The sequence below is a fragment of the Anabrus simplex genome, chromosome 1 (assembly GCF_040414725.1).
Source record: "Anabrus simplex isolate iqAnaSimp1 chromosome 1, ASM4041472v1, whole genome shotgun sequence".
Taxonomy (NCBI): domain Eukaryota; kingdom Metazoa; phylum Arthropoda; class Insecta; order Orthoptera; family Tettigoniidae; genus Anabrus; species Anabrus simplex.
Window position 1 is genome coordinate 540,668,463 of NC_090265.1, and position 19,712 is coordinate 540,688,174.

General features: G+C 40.1%; 1 protein-coding gene across 1 annotated transcript in view; it reads right to left on the reverse strand.

Moving 5' to 3' along the window:
• prom (prominin) overlaps positions 1-19,712 on the reverse strand; it is a 330,972-nt gene that overhangs the window by 53,325 nt on the left and 257,935 nt on the right. Inside the window, exons 12-13 of the mRNA XM_067150593.2 lie at positions 17,881-18,045; positions 13,877-14,011 (exon numbers count right to left, since the gene is read on the reverse strand). Of these exons, the coding sequence (XP_067006694.2) occupies positions 13,877-14,011; positions 17,881-18,045 (300 nt within the window). The remainder of the gene's footprint in view (positions 1-13,876; positions 14,012-17,880; positions 18,046-19,712) is intronic.

The following is a 19,712-nucleotide window of genomic DNA, read 5'->3' on the forward strand; positions in this document are numbered from 1 at the left end:
CAGAAGACTCCAGGGATTCCAGGGACTCCAGATACTCCAGACAGAGGCAGCTGGACTGTCTAGATTGACGGCAAGTAGAGATGTCTCGAACTCTGAGGCCCGGGTTGAACCCCGGTGCTCCAGGTGATGTTGTAGATAGTCATGTACAACCTCAGCCCAATGGGATTGAGAGAATTGATGCTCCCAAGGTCACTAGTAGCACTGAGTCCATGAAAACCTTGGATGATCAACTGATAAACAGAGTTCTTGATAATTGTACATCAAGACTTCCAACACTCCTAAAACGATATGAGTGGTATTAATAATTTAGAGTTCGTCACTAGGAAAATCCTCGTCCCTGAATAACTTTTGGCAACGAAAAATACAAGTCCCTTCTTGTGAAATTATAGTTAAACTCAAAGTTCGTTACTGGCGAAGGTGCAAGTCTTTGCCTAAACTCGAATGAAAAACACAAGTCCATTCACTTGGAAGTTTGAATATATTTAAAGTTAATCACTGGTGAAATTCATAAAGTCTTTGAGTGACCACTGACGAAAACACAAGTCCTTCCACATAAATAAATTCACTGACGAAATTTATAAGTCTTTTAAACCAACACTGGCAAGTGTACAAGTCTTTGAGTAAATGCAAGTGAAATCCTAACTTTGTTTAAAGCCGTTGGAAAGTTAAAGTTCATCACTAGCAATCTTAATCAATCACTGTCTATTAGAAGGATGAGTTCCTCAACAGTCGCAAATATTCCACGTAAATAATACAAGTCCATTTCACGAATACTTAGAAAAATTCCAATCTCGAATACTCGTAAATAATACAAGTCCATTCAATGATCACGTAGAAAAGTTCTGGTCTCGAACACATGAAAATAATACAAGTCCATTTAGTGAACACTTAGAAAAATTCCAGCTTCGAAGGCACGTAAATAATACAAGTCCATTTAGTGAACACTTAGAAAAGTTTCAGTCTCGAAGGCACGTAAATAATACAAGTCCATTCAATGAACACTTAGAAGAATTCTGGTATCGAACCCATGTAAATAATACAAGTCCATTTCACGAACACTTAGAAAAATTCCAGCTTCGAAGACACGTAAATAATACAAGTCCAAACACTTAGAAAAGTTTCAGTCTCGAAGGCACGTAAATAATACAAGTCCATTCAATTAACACTTGTAAATATTCTAAGTTCAATTACGAAAACTTAGAAAATTTTCTACAACACTCGAAGTCTTATGAGTCCACTTATAGTACTTGGAAGAATCGCCTTCCCACACTTGTATAATGACAGAGTTCCACGATGATAATAGCAGCAAGAGTGTCCCCGCTGACTACTCAGCTGAGACTGTCTGAATAGGCTACAGTAGGTCCTCCTTTTATTCGATTCGGGACGTCTACGTCATAATACGGTTTGATTGAATATCTCCAGAATCCCTCGATGGATTTGCTTGAAACTCGAGCATTGGGACGTTTAGGTGATCCCAAACAAGATGACATATCGCTCGATTCGCTAGCATCATTATTATAGAAATTTCAAAATTATCTCCATCGAACTCTCTAGAACAAGTGACGTGGAATCCAGAAAATACCAGTCAAGGCTGGTAACACGTGTTGAGACGAGCGGGCGGTCTAGCTAGCCCCTGTGGCTACGTCACAGCTCACAGTCGTCATACACTCGCTAGCTGGTCCTCGCTGCTGGTAAACAAACCAGGCGCGCTCGGAACATTACGCGTGGTAAATAAACGTAACATGCTCAAAAAATACTTATGTACAGGTCGTAACCGGTACAGTATGTATGTATGTATGTATGTATGTATGTATGTATGTATGTATGTATGTATGTATGTATGTATGTATGTATGTATGTATGTATGTATGTATGTATGTATGTATGTATGTTTAGTCCTCAGCTTGAAGGCTTGTTGGATCCTCAACAGATTCGCCATCAGCTGTCATAGATGGCCTAGGCATCACTAGGGAAATGAGGAGTGTGGTAGTTTCCCGCTACTTTCCTCACTGAGCCAGAAGTTGCTATTACATATCAGTCTGGCAAGCCCACTGAAATGCATGCACCACCCGACCCTATGAGCAATATTTTTACACCATTCATAGCAGGGACTGGCTGCATAAGGATTGGCATTACTAGCATCGCTCATACCTCAACCACTTTCATTTTGTCAAAGGCAAGGATAAGACAGAGACAGATAAATGCGAGTGACAAAATTGCTCTAGCCAATACCAGAAAACATAATGCACTGTAAACACTAGGTCCCGCCAGCAATTTGTATACGGATGTGAATTCTTACGGTATGGCCAGAATGAGTGAGCCATGTGGTATAGCACTGTTTGTCTTTTGAGCTCAAGTTGCTGAGTTCGATATCGGCTCGGTCCGGTGTAACTGAAGATGTTCAAATACTCCAGTCTTATGTAGGTAGATTTTAAGGCACTTAAAAGAAGTACTGTAGAACAAAATTCTCCGTCTCAAAGAAAAGCGAAAAAGTAGTTAGTGGGACGAAAAAATAACTTATTATTATTATTATTATTACTATTATTATTATTATTATTATTATTATTATTATTATTATTATTATTATTATTATTATTATTATTATTATTATTACTCAAGCTATTTTATTGCGACGAAGTTAGGGTTCCTGACCCTCTCTTACACTTAACCACATCAGGTATGTAAATGAGCACCTAATTTACAATATACATTTTCCAATGTAATATACCATTTATGACATTGGAGCACAGTAGTTAAAACAGAAGCAGGTTATGCATCTGAAAATGTCATAATTTGTGTCAAATCTCGAATAAATATGATCGAAAACAAGAAAGAAAAATCTTTGGATCAAAAATGCAAAAATGGAATTTGGATGAAAAATAAATCACATAAAATCTATCAAGTTACAGAAAAAAATCATAGATGCCATTAGGAAGCTGTGATTACAATTTTATGGTCAGTTATACAGAATAAATAATAACAGGCTCACAAAGAAAATTTTAAACTTAGCTTTATCAATGTAAAAATGACAAATGGCTGAAAGAAATAATTGAAGACCTAAATGAAATTGGCATTAATGGAGAAACCCTTCAGGATAGAATAAAATTCAGAACCTTAAGTCACACATTTTGTGTGAAACTTACCCGACTAAATACAGGATGGACTGAAGAACGTAAAAAACGAACACGGCAAGGGGATGAAGAGATATTGGGAAGAGAAGAAGAAAAACAAGTACTAATAATTTCAAACGCACCCCTTAGCAGGGCATAACGAATACAAAAAAGTTTAGAATAATTCTCTCTGTGTAGATCGTGGTAGCGAGTGGCTTAGGTATTGTCTTTCCACTAAGGCGACCGTCGTTGGATACCAGCCAATGCATGTGAGATTTTTGAAACGAAAAACTGTGTTCCCGAGGTTCGGATTTCACGTAAATCAGATCACGCGTAAAACTGACTTTAAGGTTGCTTGTTTTTATTTTCTCTGTATTTTACCACTTCAGCCTTCAGCCCGAATCAAAGAATTTGTTCATAGGCCTTTGTATCTTACCAGTACCGATAAAGACATTTAATGTAATGAGCTAATTCCAAAGAGACGATTTATCTACAATCTTGTGAACTGTAAAGTAACACCTCTACTTAAGAAACCGTAGTTATGAAACTTTTCAACTCTTTAATCTCTGTCAGATAATGAGCACACTGCGCTGTAAAATCGGTTTTCCTTTTATAACATTATTTTTAATCTTCATGAGTAGAATGTTGAGATATATTATTCATTGCTCCTTAGAGGCTGATATTTTCGTAATATCTCTTCACCAGAATGACTACTGAAATGTATTCTTAGTTTTCCATATATTATTGTAGGCCTACATTTGTAAAACCATTCCTGCAACCTCAGATATCCTCAGAACAAGCAGACTGTCACAGGTAAAGGAACACGTGAGTCAACCTGAACATGACGCAGATAATCGAGAAAAGTCACGAGTTTTGTGTTCGTGCCTTTTTTTGCTTCTTTGACTACAAAAAAGTCTTTGATTGTGTTACGTAAGACAAGTTGTAGTAGGTGCTAAAGGAATTCGGCGCTCCACTGTATTTAATACCGTTATTGAATGGTCTCTAAAAAAAGCCATACAGCAACCATAAAGGTGATCTCTCAATGTGACAAATGGAGTAAGGCAAGGTTGCATATTATCACCTCAACTCTACAACATCTAAACAGAGTGTTTGTTCAAGAGAGTTCTCTATGGCGGGAGTGGTGGAATCTCGATTGGCGGCAGAATAATTAGCAACCTGCGATTTGCAGATGACACGTCCCTTAAAGCTGGAAGTGAAGAGGAATTCACTGACCTGTTTACAAGAGTGAAAAATATTAGCCTTCACTATGGTCTAGAGATAAACATAAAAAAGACCAAATTAATGGAAGTTGATCGGCAAGGTTAAATCAAACTTACAGGATGTCGAAAGTACCTGGAGACAGTAAAGGAATTTGTATATTTTAGGTCAGTCATCAGTGACACGGGAGGCTGTGAAATAGAGATCAAAATACGTATTGTTCTAGGTCGTGCTGCAATGGTTAAACTCACTAAGAGGTGGCCACGGCTCTAGCCTCTGCATTCGGGTACGGGACAAGGCTGGACCTCACGGCTGGCCCCAATGGTCGGCTATCCTGAGAATGGTTTTCCGTGGTTTTCCATTCTCCTGCATTTAGGCGAGTGCCGGGACAGTTCCTAGTGTAGGCCACGGCCGCCAACCACTTCATTTCCTCCGTGCATCTCATTCACCGTAACAAATCTGCCGGCCTGAAAGACGACGTCACCGTCTAAGAGGCCCGCCTCCCCCTTCAGGTGAGGAATGAAGACATTTTAGTAGGAGCCCTTTCCTCTGTCATTCTCTTCATGTGCCCATACCATATGATTCTAGATGCCTCTGTCCACTTCTGTAGAGGCTCTTCTTTTACCTTATCTCTAACCTTCTCATTTCTCAGGCCCAGCAAGCCGGTGATGGACTGAAACTTGATTTTAGGAAAGGGAATAATAAGCCGGGCCTACCTTTTAGGTTGCTCATGAGATTGTTAAATTTGTTGTTAATTTCTTTCTCCAGGTAATGTGTGTCTACCGTAATTCTTCTTCTGTTAATGTCACATATCTTTCTATGGCGTGTATCTACGTGCCCTGACCGTACACTCTCGACCGACATTACAGTCAATACCGATTGGACCCAGTCTCTCGTAGCTTTGTCAGAACGCTCGGTGGAGCTGCCACAAGAACTTGATATTATAATATTCTTGGATCAGCCTCGTTTTCATACTGCCTGGCGTCGTGACTAACTGGATAGCGTGCTGGCCTTTGGTCCAAAAGGTCCCCGATTCGATTCATGGCCAGGGCGAGATTTTAACCTTCACTGGTTATTTCCACTGGCTCGGGGACTGGGATGTGTGACTTCTTTAATATATTTCATCCTAAATAAATCCCTATCCTCACAGACCCGCAGGCATCAATTCCAAAGAAGTGCACTAGACTTCTACGTAGGCCATATGCCATACGATATTTTACCACATTCCCCGAACAATGTTCGTTACTTGTTAGGTTAAGCACACTTAAACACACGAGATGATAACAATACAGCCTTTGTAACAGTGTTCAGGAAGTATCTGCCTCTGGTGTTAACTTTAGTCTGCATCACCCAACGTTGATCCCTACAGGACGAATCTTAGCATTACTACTGAAGACAGTGATTTGTAGTTTCTCCCCCATTACTTTTAAAGATGAACATTTATAGTCAACTATTGGGTTGCATTCTGCGTTGCCATCCATACAGAAAAACCCCTGCTTGCGGAAATATTATCTTGCAGTTATTTTCTTATTTGCATTTTGGCAACATTTTTAGTGATTTGTGAAGAGTTGAATTATAGCCAACGTTCATAGTTTCATTTCTGAAAGTGACTACTAGTACATTCTGGAGTGTATTTGATTATTATTGCATTTTTCTTTAAGACTATAAGGTTATTATGGTGTTATCAGTTAAGTGTCGGTGTGACGTAAAGCAACTTGGAAAAAAAGAAGAAAGAAATACAACCTAGCCGGGGACAGATTACATTATAAATTTCAGGAATAATGTGTTCAAACAAATGAATCCCCATTATTACTACTGTCTTTTCTTTTTTATGTAGGAGTAATGAATTTAACAGTGCGGCCAGTATCCTGTATTCGGGAGATAGTGGGTTCGAACCCCACTGATGGCAGCCCTGAAGATGGTTTTCTGTGGTTTCCCATTTTCACACCAGGCAAATGATGGGGCTGTACCTCAATTAAGGCCACGGGCTATTCCTTCCCACTCCTCGCATTTTTCTGTCCCATCGTCGCCATAAGACCTATCTTTGTTGGTGCGACGTAAAGCAACTTGTCAAAAAAGAAAAAAAAAAAATACAACCTAGCTGGGGACGGATTACATTTTAAATTTCAGGAATAATGTGTTCAAATAAGTGACTCCCCGTTATTACTACTGTTCTTTCTTTTTTATTTGTAATGTTCAATGCTTCTCATAAGTAACTATTCAGGATGATATTAATGATCGGTCGTAAGGGGAATGTTCACATTTATGGGTCAAGAAATTGCATTTTTCAATGTATTTTTCTTTATTGAACTCTCCTCTTTAATACCTTTAATAAGGTAAATAAAATAATATGTCCACTACTTCAAAATCATACGTTTGTTAATATCCTTGCATATCGTTTGCACTGAGCGAGTGGCTGCGCGGTTTGGGTCACGTAGCTGATAGCTTGTATTCGGGAAATAAAGGGTTCGAACCCAACTGTCGGCAACCCTGAAGATGGTTTCCCCATTTTCACATCAGTCACCAGGATGTACCTTAATCAAGGCCACGGTCACCCTCTTCCCAGTCCTGGCCCTTTCCTATCCTGTCGTCGCCATAAGACGGTGCAACGTAAAGAAAATTTGTAAAAAAAAAAAATAATTGAAAAGATGTAGGCCTATATCGTTCCCTACTTTTCATTTTGTCATTTGTTTGTTACTGTTTTTCCCGCCACATTCATATACTAGGACGTTAGTCAGTTGATTATTTCATTTGTTCTTACCAAAATTATTACATTATAAATAATAAAAAGCCATGACAATAATCGCATTTAATTATGAAGTCTGGAAACATTATTGATGTCCCACGCGTCCCTGATATTTTGCGGAATGTTTCGTACAGGTGCACTTAGGCCCTACCCACATGTTCAAGCTGACACATCCTCTTAGGGTACGTATAACGCTTTGAAGAATGTCTTGAAAATTTCTCTAATGAAGGGATGAAGACTCGTACCGTATATAACTTGTCCTATTTGACTCAAAATTAATTTTCACTCTCTTTCCGTCAGCCTCCGTAACGTAAGTGTTGGCGCGGTTTGCTGCTGTCCTTGGGGGCCCGGGTTCGTTTCGTGGTACTCGCAGTGATTTACGAATTACAGAAGTGCTGGTATGTGGTTAAAATGGCACCTGCAGTTGGTTGTGTGCCTGGTAAGAGCTACACCACCTAAGAATTATGACACAAGTTTGTTTGGCTCCATGGCTTGATTGCCTTTGATCCAAGTTCGGCTTCAGCATTAGAATTCATCCTAGGTAGAGACCCATCCTCACAGATGGCCAGGTCGTCTACTGTATACGGTTTCAAATCTTCGGAAGCCACATGCCATTATTAAGTTATTATTATTATTATTATTATTATTATTATTATTATTATTATTATTATTATTATTATACTGGCTACGGCCTTTAAGCTACACCCCTCTTCTATCATATATGCTTTTCAGGCACCAGTTTTACCGGTACTTTATCTTTGATGTGCTAGCGCATGATCTTTCCAAGGGGTGGTGAAGGTCGATGGAACACTTTAAGGGAAGGAGGTGGGGGGGGGGGGCAAATTCAACGTTATTTCGGAAATTACGTAAATTTATGTAGAGAGTGTAGATAATACTGATGCTTCCGATAAGAATTACGGCCGAACTCGAACTTCGTCACTTGTTAATTACAGACTCCTAATGGCAGCCCCAATTTGCAATTAAAATCCACTCCCTTTTCGTCTGCAAGAAGAATGATCTATTTAATTCTTAATTGGATGGCTTAAAAAAAAGAAAAGAGAGACATAATAAAGGAGAATAAGATAAGGAGGAATAATGGATGCTAAATTGCAAAAGAAAGAGAAATAATGGATACCATTTAAGAGAGGGTCACTGCCAAAATCTTTCGTAACTGTGAGTGATAATAAGATGACTTTGAGAAGTGCTGTTAATGTGCAAGATGAGGCAATTGTTTGAATGAGGTAGTGTCTGCGATCACTCTGCAATGTTATAGCCATCTGATATGGAAATGTGTTTATAAACGTATAAAATAAATTTATATTAGAAATCACACTCGGACTGATTGGCTCAAACGGTAGAAGCAGTGATCTTCGGAGCTCAAGTTGGCGGTGCGATCGCGGCTCAGTCCAATGGTATGTGATGGTGCTCAAGTTCACGAGCCTTGTGTCAGTAGATTTATACGAACGTATGAAACCTCGTTCGTGACAGAATTCTGGCACTTCAGCGTCTCCAAAATCTTTAATTAAATTATTATTATTATTATTATTATTATTATTATTACTATTATTATTATTATTATTATTATTATTATTATTATTATTATTATTATTATTATTATTATTATTATTATTATTATTATTATTATTATTATTATTATTATTATTATTATTTCGAATTGCTGTACCTGAGACCACGCTTGTTCAACCGTTGTATCCTAGAACATGTCAGTGTCAGCCCCAGTTCTTTTATATCACTATCCGTCAGCCAGGTGGTAAGGACTTTCTTGTTTCGCCAGAAGGTAAAGAGGCGATAGGTCGATCTGTTGGGAGACAATAAATACTGTAACATGAGTTTTTCTGGCACAGTCAGAGAGCTTCTCTCACGTAGTAAGCTCTGAATTGCGACGTCTCCGGTAGTCCTTATCTTCCAGTATTGGGCCTAGGATCTTTCTGAGAATTATTCACTCCCTGACTTCCAGTTTTTCAATCAAACCTTTTCTGTTTAGTATTTGGTGATAGACATTCCATTGCACACAGGGCTTCCCGGCGAATGACTGTAGTGCAGTGTAGAGTTCCAACTTCTGGTCGTGTGACAGGCATCACTTGTCAGTCCATAAGCCAGTTCCAGCTTGTTAAAGCTCGTGGAGAGGGCTGCTTTCTCAGACAAGTTGGGTTCGATCCAGTATCATATTAACCAAAGAGGTTACGATGCTTCGTTATTTATACTGGAAACTAATATTGTATTATGTAATGTTTCTTGTTAAGTACAGAAATTGTGTTTTTATCTACTATGTACAGCACTTTACGGACATTTAATTGAACGTTTCGAGTTACAGGGCTACAAATCTGTAAATTTATGCTTTGGATCGTAACTTACAAGATATGGTGCATCCAAATCCAGAGTTTCAGGACATACGTCTAGTGTAATCTATGGAATTCGCCCATTACTTTTCTCGTCTACAGGGACATTTGATTCAGTTCTATCTATCCACTACTCTTTCGTCCAATTCTTCGAGTTGATCCTCTTCTTCTAACGCAACAAGATACTTGTGATTATTAACAACAGATAGTTAACAGATAGTCGTCTTGACAACGCAGCCCTAGCATTTTCACACCAGGCAAATGCTAGGGCTGTACTTTAATTAAGGTCACGGCCGCTTCCTTCCACTTCAAAGCCTTTCCTATCCCATCGTCGCCGTAAGACCTGTCTGTGTCGGTGCGACGTAAAGCCAACTGTAAAAAAAAAAGTCATTTCGTTTTCACAGTACACTAGGTGCTCTAATCGGGCATTCTACGGTTCAGCACATTCTGTAATCCAGTTCCGATCGAGCCGCTCGTGTTCGGATTTTTTCGTGTGGATTTGTGTGTTCGTTAACTTTGACCGCTATGACGCGCCACTGCGCTGGCTGTACTTACTATTTTCTTCAGTCACCTGCTGTTCGTCTGTGTTTCACATAGTGATACAGTGATGTCTAATTTTAGGAGCTTTGTGCTTGCTCTTCTAGTTCACTTATGCCCGGTTTCTGGAATGGTGAGATATCTTTCCGAAAGCTATTGCTTTGTTAGAGCTGTCGACTCGATAAATCTTCGCTGCGTTGCACAGCGGAACGACAGCTAACTTATCGAACTGTCAACTATTGGCTCGTTGATCAAGTTTCATAAATACACACTAGATGCCACCCCTCGTACTGCTTTGTTTTTGTGCGTTAGGTGTGTTCCCCATATTGTCAGGCGCATGCGCACAAGTAATGCATCGCATTTGAGCTTTCTGTGCAGCTCCTATTATCCCATCTTTCCCATGCAGCGAGAAATGGGTACGGTATTCAACTAGTTCTTGCAGACGTGGGTGTCAGTTTCGTGGTATTTAAGGACTGTCAGAAGAATTTGACATGGTTTTAGGATTCCTAATGCAATATGCACACGAGTGACACATGTCACGCGCAATCCAGTTTGCACTGAGCCTTATAAGTATACTGTATATCTTTCCTGTTATTACAAAATATGGACAGTGTTTGATCACAGCATAAGGATATATATCGGGTAATATAACCTGTTAGTACCTTGTATGTAATATCGTTAATTAAAAACAATCACATGTTAAAATTACCATGCTTACTGCCAATGCAAGTAGGCCTACTACGATAAATATGCAATTATCGGTTATACTACTAAAGAAATAAACCATCCGTCCTCCAATGAGGGTGACCATTTGGATCCGGAATACATTTTCAATTTCAATGGTTTAAAAATATCAAAAGATGAACATTTAAACGATAATGCTGTTATCTTCTTTTTTTCCACGGTTAGTGGGGGAGGAATGTAACTCACGTTCTCAGGTATAGGTGGAAATGAATGATTTGCAGCGAGTCCCTCAGTATCTGTATTACCAGTGCTTTCATGGACACGAATGCAGTCACAGATACAAATACGATAAGACTCAGTAGTACTGAATCTTAAAGGGTATCATAATTAATAATTGATCAACAGGGGACAATGGAAAATTATTTGTCACAGGACGCAAATTGTCGCCTGTAACCGCTACCAAACCTATGACAGTAATTTGTTTAGCCTCAATCTGTCTTTGAATTCATTTTCACTACTGTATACTTCATTAGATCATTAGGCCGACAATGATATAATCGTGGTCGTTCTACAATGTTCGTCGGAAGAAGATGAGGAAGCCATAGAAATTTTAACAAACACAATGTTAGCTGCTAATACTGAAGTACTGCGCACGCGCCCAGCAAGTTAACAAATAGATATCTCCTGCTCAGGGCCCTCTAAGTTAGCAAGCGATTTATCGAACCGATAGATGTATCTTACGTTCGTGCAACGCCAAAACACAAGTTAACCATTCGATACCGCTATAGGTTCGATATCTCACGTTCCGGAAACCGGGCATTAGCGTTCATTGTGACTGTCAGTTTTCATTTCAGCACAGTGTTTCCTGTTTTGTAGCGGGTTACGCATCACGTTTGCACAATATTACAACTACAGTTTACTGTACAATAAGACGTTCTCGAAGCCCAGCACGAGTTCCTCAAGTGATAATAAAACTAAGCATTAGTATGAGACTCTCACTTTAGAGCAAATTATAGTGATAATTTAATTGTCTCACGAAAAAAAAAAAAAAAAAAAAAAGACGACAACAAAAACTTCATATCGCGTGATTTCAATATTGTCTCTTCCACATTTCATTGCTGCTCAAGCAAACTTGCAAATAATACCTAATAGGATGAAGCTAAAGCTACAATATTCAGCGCCTACTGTAACTTCTAATCACTAAAATGTATGGGTATCTTGTAATTTTTAAAATTTGCCGGTGCTGAGTATGGTGGAAATCGACAGGTCAAAGGAACGACTGTATCACCAGTAGGTTCTCTGGTTGTTAAATAAACTCCAATTCAGTACAAAATTCAGGCATTCCGGTGCCTCGGGGCCTTCGGGCCTCAGGTGCCCGGATTCGATTCCTGGCCCGATCGTAGGATTTTAATCGTGAATTGCTAATCCTGTTGACTCGGGACCTGGGTATTTTTGCTGTCCCGAACATTCCTGAAACTCACACATCACATGCGATGCTGACCTCTACTACACTAACATGCACTTTCCTAATACTGTAGAGGATGTCGCCTACCGTCGTTGGAGCGACTGCCTTACAAGGGCTGCACCAGACTACTAATAGCCACACGAAATTATTATTATTATTGTTATTACTATTATTATTATTATTATTATTATTATTATTATTATTATTATTATTTGTTCTCTCTCTCTCACGCGCGCGTTCTCTCCCCCCCCCCCCCCCTCTCTCTCTCTCTGTTAAATACCCCCATTGAAACTCACGACTTTTGGCGACGCTGGGAGAAGAAAGAGCAACGAATGGGAAAGTGGCGGCTGTGGCTTAAGTAAAGTAGGCCTACAGCCCAGTTGTGAAAATAGAAAACCAAGGAAAACTATTTATAGAGCTGCTGGCAGTAGAGTTTGAACCCACCATCTTCTCAATGTAACCTTACAGCTAAACGACCATTTAGCTCAATTTATTTTACCACAGAGAACAAATGGAATATGCATTTACGTTTCTCATATACTGTAATCAATTTGTGAAACTACTATGATACCTACACTCATATGTTACGACTGTAGCTATATCCTTATCCTTATCTATCGCTGGAACCCTTTCCCTTAGAATGACGAATGGATTTCTCTTCAAATAGCAATCACGGTGTTCTCTTTTGTGTAACCAAGTGAGTGAACAGAGGGCACGCTTGCAGTCTCGGCTAGGTAGTTCCATGTTATTGTTTGATAAGGTACGTAGTGAAGTTTATTTTAGGAATGTCGAAGTAAGTAATAACTGTCCCAATACACAATTTGCTTATAGTCGCCCTTTCTTATTCAAAATTGAAGATGGATGTTGTTGTTGTTGTTGTATGTTTTAGTCATCAGCCCGAAGGCTGGTTGGATCCTCAACAGTTCCGCCATGAGCTGTCATAGATGGCCTAGGCATCACTGAAGAGACGTACTAGGGAAATGAGGAGTGAGGTAGTTTCCCGTTGCTTTCCTCACCGAGCCAGAAGTTGCTATTACATATCAGTCTGCCAAGCCCACTGAAATGCATGCACCAACCGACCCTATGAGCAATATTTTCACAGCATTCATAGCAGGGACTGGCTGCAGATGGAATGGCATTACTAGCATCACTCATACATCAGTCACTTTCATCTTGTCAAAGCCAAGGATAAAGCTGAGACAGATCAATGAAAGTAACAAAATTGCTCTAGCCCATAACAGAAGACTTGGTGCACTGTAAACACTAGGTCCCACCAGCAAAGGCATTGAAGATGGATATTTGACGATATTCACTAACGACTTCTAGAGAGCCATTCTGAGTTGAAAGTTAGTGTGTGGTAGAGTGGTCAGTTTCATTCAAACCGAGCGATATGTCTGCTTGGTACGGGCCGCGCAGCTGTGGGCTTACATTCCGGATAAGATGTGTTCTAACACTACCTTGGTAGCCCTGAAGATGGTTATACGTGGTTTCCCATTTTCACACCAGGAAAATGCTGGAGTTGTGGCTTAAGTAGGCTACCACTGCTTCTATCCCTGCAGTAGCCCTTTCCTATTACATTGTCACCAAAAACCCACCTCAGCTATTGCGTCGTTAAACCACTATTAAAAAGAAGTCTTTCAATCCTTTCACTTGCCGCAGCATCAGGCAGGTGGCTAGGAATCAATCCATACTAGAGCATTTATATACTTCATAGAGTCAAGAATTGAACCCAGAGCCTCTGTTACTGTTAACTTACAATATGAGATATGTTGGCTCCTTGGTTGTTGATGAAGAACTGGATGGTCTTCAGATGTGAGAGTGACTGGTTTACTTGCCGCTGTAGGGGCATCAGCTGCACCTCCAGTGATGTTAATTGGTACACCATATCCTCCTGGAAGGGAACATAAGTATTATTCGCAAATTCCATTCTTTTATAGTGCATACGACAGTTATCTTACATAATAATAATAATAATATAATAATAATAATAATAATAATAATAATAATAATAATAATAATAATAATAATAATAATAATAATAATCTCTAAAAAATACTGTGAACAAATCACGGACGTGGCCAGGAAGAGACGTCTAGCATTTTATGGACACGTCTACGGGGTGCATCATGCCAGATCGACCAACCAACTTCTCGTTTACTGCCAAAAAAGGAAGACCAAGTCACCATGGTTAATGGAAGTATACAAAGATCTGCGGGAACTGGGAGGAACAGAAAGACTTAAAAGACCGGACATCTTTCAGGAGGATGCTTAAACAAAAGAGTTTCCAGGACAAACAACCAAGAAGGAAGACAGGTACCCTCTGGACAAAGGAGAGGAAAGAACAACAGAGCCAGAGGATGCACAATTAGTGGGCAAACAACAAAACCCACCCCAAACGCAATAGTTGAATATCTCGGTCCATTGTCGACCTGTACGAAATAATAATAATAATAATAATAATAATAATAATAATAATAATAATAATAATAATAATAATAATAATAATAATAAGAAGAAGAAGAAGAAGAAGAAGAAGAAGAAGAAGTTGAAAATTACTTATCAGATTCAAACAATTTAGTACAGGAGTTTGAAAATGTTGAAATATATTTTAAAGCAGTTAAATGTAAGAGGGCACCTAAATTTGTTCCTTACTTCATTTAAGTAGATTTAAGGAACTTTTTAATTGTTATAGCCTGTGTTACGAGTTTGGGATAACTTCTGTCATCAGCCCCGCATAAGTGTGTCGTCGTGACTGCTATGTCAGTGTCTGTGGCTGTCATAATGTAATACTGTATATTTAGGGAGTTACACAAGGGTGTTTCTTATCGCTCACACTCTTTAAGGTATATCTTACGATATGCTGAGAACGTGGATGGTTTTATTTAACTTTTGGATAAAAAATAATAATCGTAAATACAATAGTATCTGCTGATGACTATATTGTACCAATGAATCGGAGGATCAACTTCAGGGTACAATTTATAAACTTACACAGATTGTAAAACCATGCGGTCCCAAGCTCTCTCCCTAAAAAGGAAAAGAAAGAGGGTTTATAAAGGCAAGTATTCAAGCTAAAATTGTGTTAGATGGTTAAATAATAGAACAGGTGTCCTATTTCAATTATCTTGGCTATAATGTTTCGTTTAAAGCAGACATTGACGTGGTTATCCGTGGTTTCCCATTTTCACACCAGGCAAATGCTGGGGTTGCACTTTAATTATAGCTACTGCTGCTTCCTTCCCTGCTCTAGCCCTTTCCTATTCCACTATCACCAAAAAACCAACTGAGCTACTGCGTCGTTTAACCACTAGCAAAAAGAAAAAAGAGAAAAGTCTTTCGACATTTTCACCTGCGCAAAATCAGACTGGTTTCCAAATTGTCTTTTTGTGGCTAGGAATCAATCCATGCTAGAGTATTTAAATACTACATAGAGTCAAAAAATGAACCCAGAGCCTTTGTTACTATTAACCGTACTAACTTACTATATGAGATATGTTGACTTGTTGAGATAATTGCCACTTTAGAAAGACTAGGAAGGAAACGCAGCTTCAATTTTACAAAGTTATGATATTACCAACGCTGCTGTACGGTTGTGATACATGATTACCAATCTACAAAATGATATATTTTAGATCATAAAAGGGATGTACCAGAATTGATAGACTTCACAGTGATTATATCTGACACGATCTAGAAATCAAACTACACTCTGAATGCATCGACAGCTATAGTCAGAATTAGGAGGAACATTTTTTATTTTTTTGTATTTCGGAAGGAGCCTAGAAGAATACCCAGAATTGCTTTGGAGTACAATCCAAAGGAAGAAAAGATGTAGGACGTCTAAGAGAAATCTCGAAAATGTGAAGCCGAAACAGGTTTTGAAAGTCAAAATCGTGTTAAATAATGATGATAATGAAATACAGATTTGGGAAAGAAACAGCCGAAAGAGAAAACATTTCAAACATAATATCTGAGTACCACAGTTGGCGGCCAGGTAAACTATCGTCCTGTAAAACAGAAAGGGCGGATAAGCTGGAGCTGAGTTGTGTAATCTTGGGACACGGCTGTTTTATCGAGGAGCCTCCTGCGCCACCCACCACATATAGATGCATAGTTCAGGAACTTGTTAGTATAGAGCGTTACATCATGGAGGCAGCCCAACTGAAGGGGAAAAGGAGCGCTTGCTCCATCCAGAAGGGTGCGGGCTTCATTTCCCGTCAGGATGACGAAAACTTTAGAAACGAAATCTATACTCCTAGAGAAGAACTAACCAGTCTATCCCATATTGTGCTGAAGTTACAAATAACCCGAACCTTTATCTTCTACTCGTTTAGAAATCTTAATGGAGATACATATTTTTACTTTGTTGGGTGATCTGGGAAGAGTATGTTGAAAATAGTATTTTTAAATATTAGAAGAACATCAAGTAGACATTTGTTTTCCATAGGCACCCGTCACTTGTGACTGGTGGTGACTAGTGGTGAGGTGGTGGTGATATACTCGTAGTTGTACGAGGAAGTACAACTGGACAACCCTCCTCTCACTGGTGACTGAGAATGTCCCTACACCTTCAGTAACCAGTACTACGTTTACCACTGTAATTGCTCGAATTTGAAGTAAAGAGTATTACTAAAATGAAAACCTGCAACCTGATTTCCAGTCATTGACCGGGTCAGGGATGGAATGAATGAAGACCCCATCTTGCGGCGAGGATAGGAATTGAGCCGGCTGCCGAGGCCTGCCGCACTCCTCTGGGGCAATGATTAATGACTGACAGATGAAATGAAATGAAATGAAATGATATTGGAGAGTGTTGCTGGAATGAAAGATGACAGGGAAAACAGGAGTACCCGGAGAAAAATCTGTCCTGCCTCCGCTTTGTTCAGCACAAATCTCACACGGAGTGAACGGGATTTGAACCACGGAACCCAGCAGTGAGAGACCGACGTGCTGCCGCCTGAGCCACGGAGTCTACATACGAAGCCATTTTGTTTTATTAAGAGGTACGAAGCAGTTTGATAGTCAGACCGTGTACTAAACGTAGATAGCGATTTGTGAAATATGTGTTATTGTAATGCATGTAGTACCGGTCTGAGTAGCTCTGATGGTAGAGTACTGAGCCCAAGATGGCGGGTTGTATCCCGGCTCACTCCGGGGAAGTGCTCAAATATGCCATCTCCAAGTGAAAGAACTACTGCGGGGCAACATTCTGGCACCTCAGCGTCTTCAAAAACCTTAAAGGTAGTAATAATGATGGCCTATGGCCTCTGGAGAGACCTGGTGCAGGTCTCTTCCTAGTAGACGGCTTATAGGCGACCTCCATGTCTGTGAGGATGGGTCCCTTCCTAAGATGATTTCTAATGATGAAGACGGCACACATACACAGTCCCCAAGCCAGACGACGTAATCAATTAAGATGAAAATCCCAGACCCGGCCGGAAATCGAATCCTGGACCCTCTCGATCAAAGGCTAGGGCGCTAAGCATTTAGCCATGGAGCCAGACGCAAAGGTAGTTAGTGAGACTAAAGCCAATAACATTAATAATAATGTGTGCACTGTGTATATGTCTGTGACTTATATACAGAAGAAAAGGACCATTGCTTACGAAAGAGGCACAATCCTACGAAAAAAGAAAGGAAGGTGAAAGAATGACAGGAGCAGCTGGCGGTGTTTCCCGAATCCATAAATACTATCAGCAACGGCCCAGCACTTACACGCGCTGACCTACCCCGACACATTGTGGTCTCGTTCCTACTAACCTTACGCTGTGTAAGCGGTGCTATGTGAGACGCCAGCAGACGACGCGTGCGCGTCGCCAAGGTCTCCATTCGCGACGCCGTGGCTAGGTCAGTGATCTGGTTGGCGACGCTCTCCAGCTGGTCGGAGAAGGAGAGCAGATCCTTACCTGTTACCGGGCCGGACAACTGGAACATAACAACCAAGTCGAGGGTATCACAAGCAAATGTACAAACTATTTACAGTAACTATAATACTGTACAATAAATACAAAATATGTACACTCGCTTAAAATGAGAATTAGCGCTTGGTATTGTATTATCCTCGCAATTCATATTTTAGCAGATTTAATTTTAATTATTACCTAAATATAATTCACCTCCCATGTAGATAAACCCTACGGAAACTCTCAACAAACATGATATCCATAGATCCATTTGTTTTCGAGAAAAGTGAGCCTTATACACTACCATAAGTTCATTCTCTTTTTGAGTGACTTTGCATTAACATTGATGGCTAGACTGTAGCATTATGACCGAACACGTTCTGCTCAGTGGCGAGCAACAACTGCTACAGAGGTAGTGGTGGTGATTATTGTTCTAAGAGGCAACCATCCTATATTAATACTAATCAGAAAAAATGGAAGGTATACGACACTTCGACAAATGAAGGTATCGGCTAAAGAAAGACAAGGGCCACGAAGGGCGTGAAAATGAAAGACTCCCTAGCCTTCCGAACCTAATAGCGTCGGGGTCTGAAAAGAACAAGTGTTGACCAAGTGAGGTCGGATAGGATAGATGAAAGTGAGGAGCCTGGCGTAAGTAAGTGGAAGCAATGCCAGGACTCAGATAAGGGCCCCGTGGTTGCCAACCCACGCTCCCAAGTTGAGGGTACCTACAGAGTTAGCACCCATAAAATCTTCGAGCCTGAGTTGGGTTGGAAAAGTGTACACTGGTACATGTCGAAAAATGCCATTTCTTCAGAGCCTTTGATTTAGTGAGCCCGTGCGATAGAGCAGTACAATGAGAGAGGGACTCAAACGAACGAGTCTAGAGAGACTCGAGCCAGAGTCATTGCTGCTCGGTCAAAATGGGCGATATTTGAACAGTGAACAGAGTGAGCCGACCTAAACTTGAAACTCGATAACAGGTTCAGTACACCGGACCAGTCAATTGTTCAGTCACTCGGTGGGTAATCAAACTGCCGGGCTGAGGGGCTCAGACGGTTGAGGCGCTGGCCTTCTGAACCCAACTTGGCAGGGTCGATCCTGGCTTAGTCCGGTGGTATTTGAAGGTGCTCAAATACGTCAGCCTCGTGTCGGTAGATTTACCGGTACGTAATTAAATTTCGGCACCTTTGTGTTTCCGAAAACCGTAGAAGTAGTCAGTGGGACGTAAAGCCAATAATATTATTATATTATTGGTAATCACACTGCTAGTTGTTGCCCAGTTGCCATGTTTCCGTTTAACGCGTGTGCGTTAGGAGTGTTATATGCAGTGGCTGTACGAGAAAGATGTGTGGAGAACCAGTGCATTTGGCAACAATGGCATCAATGAGTGAGTCACTTGAACTTTCAGTTTTCAGAGCTGTTCTGTCTGTCCAGACTCGTTCCTGTTCATTGTGGTCAGAGAGGATGGACAGTTTGGTGGACACATTTGTTCAGTGAAGTTGAGCGCCTTTTCGAGTTAAATGTTAAAATACAATTCTAATTTACCGACCTCAGTGAGGCAGTAGATTAGACATTATCTTCTGAAAACGGCTAAAATGGGTAAGAAATGCACCTAGGTTCATCAATAACTCCACTGATTCGAAAAATAACTAACTGTATTCTAAATAACATCCGTGCACGGGCACC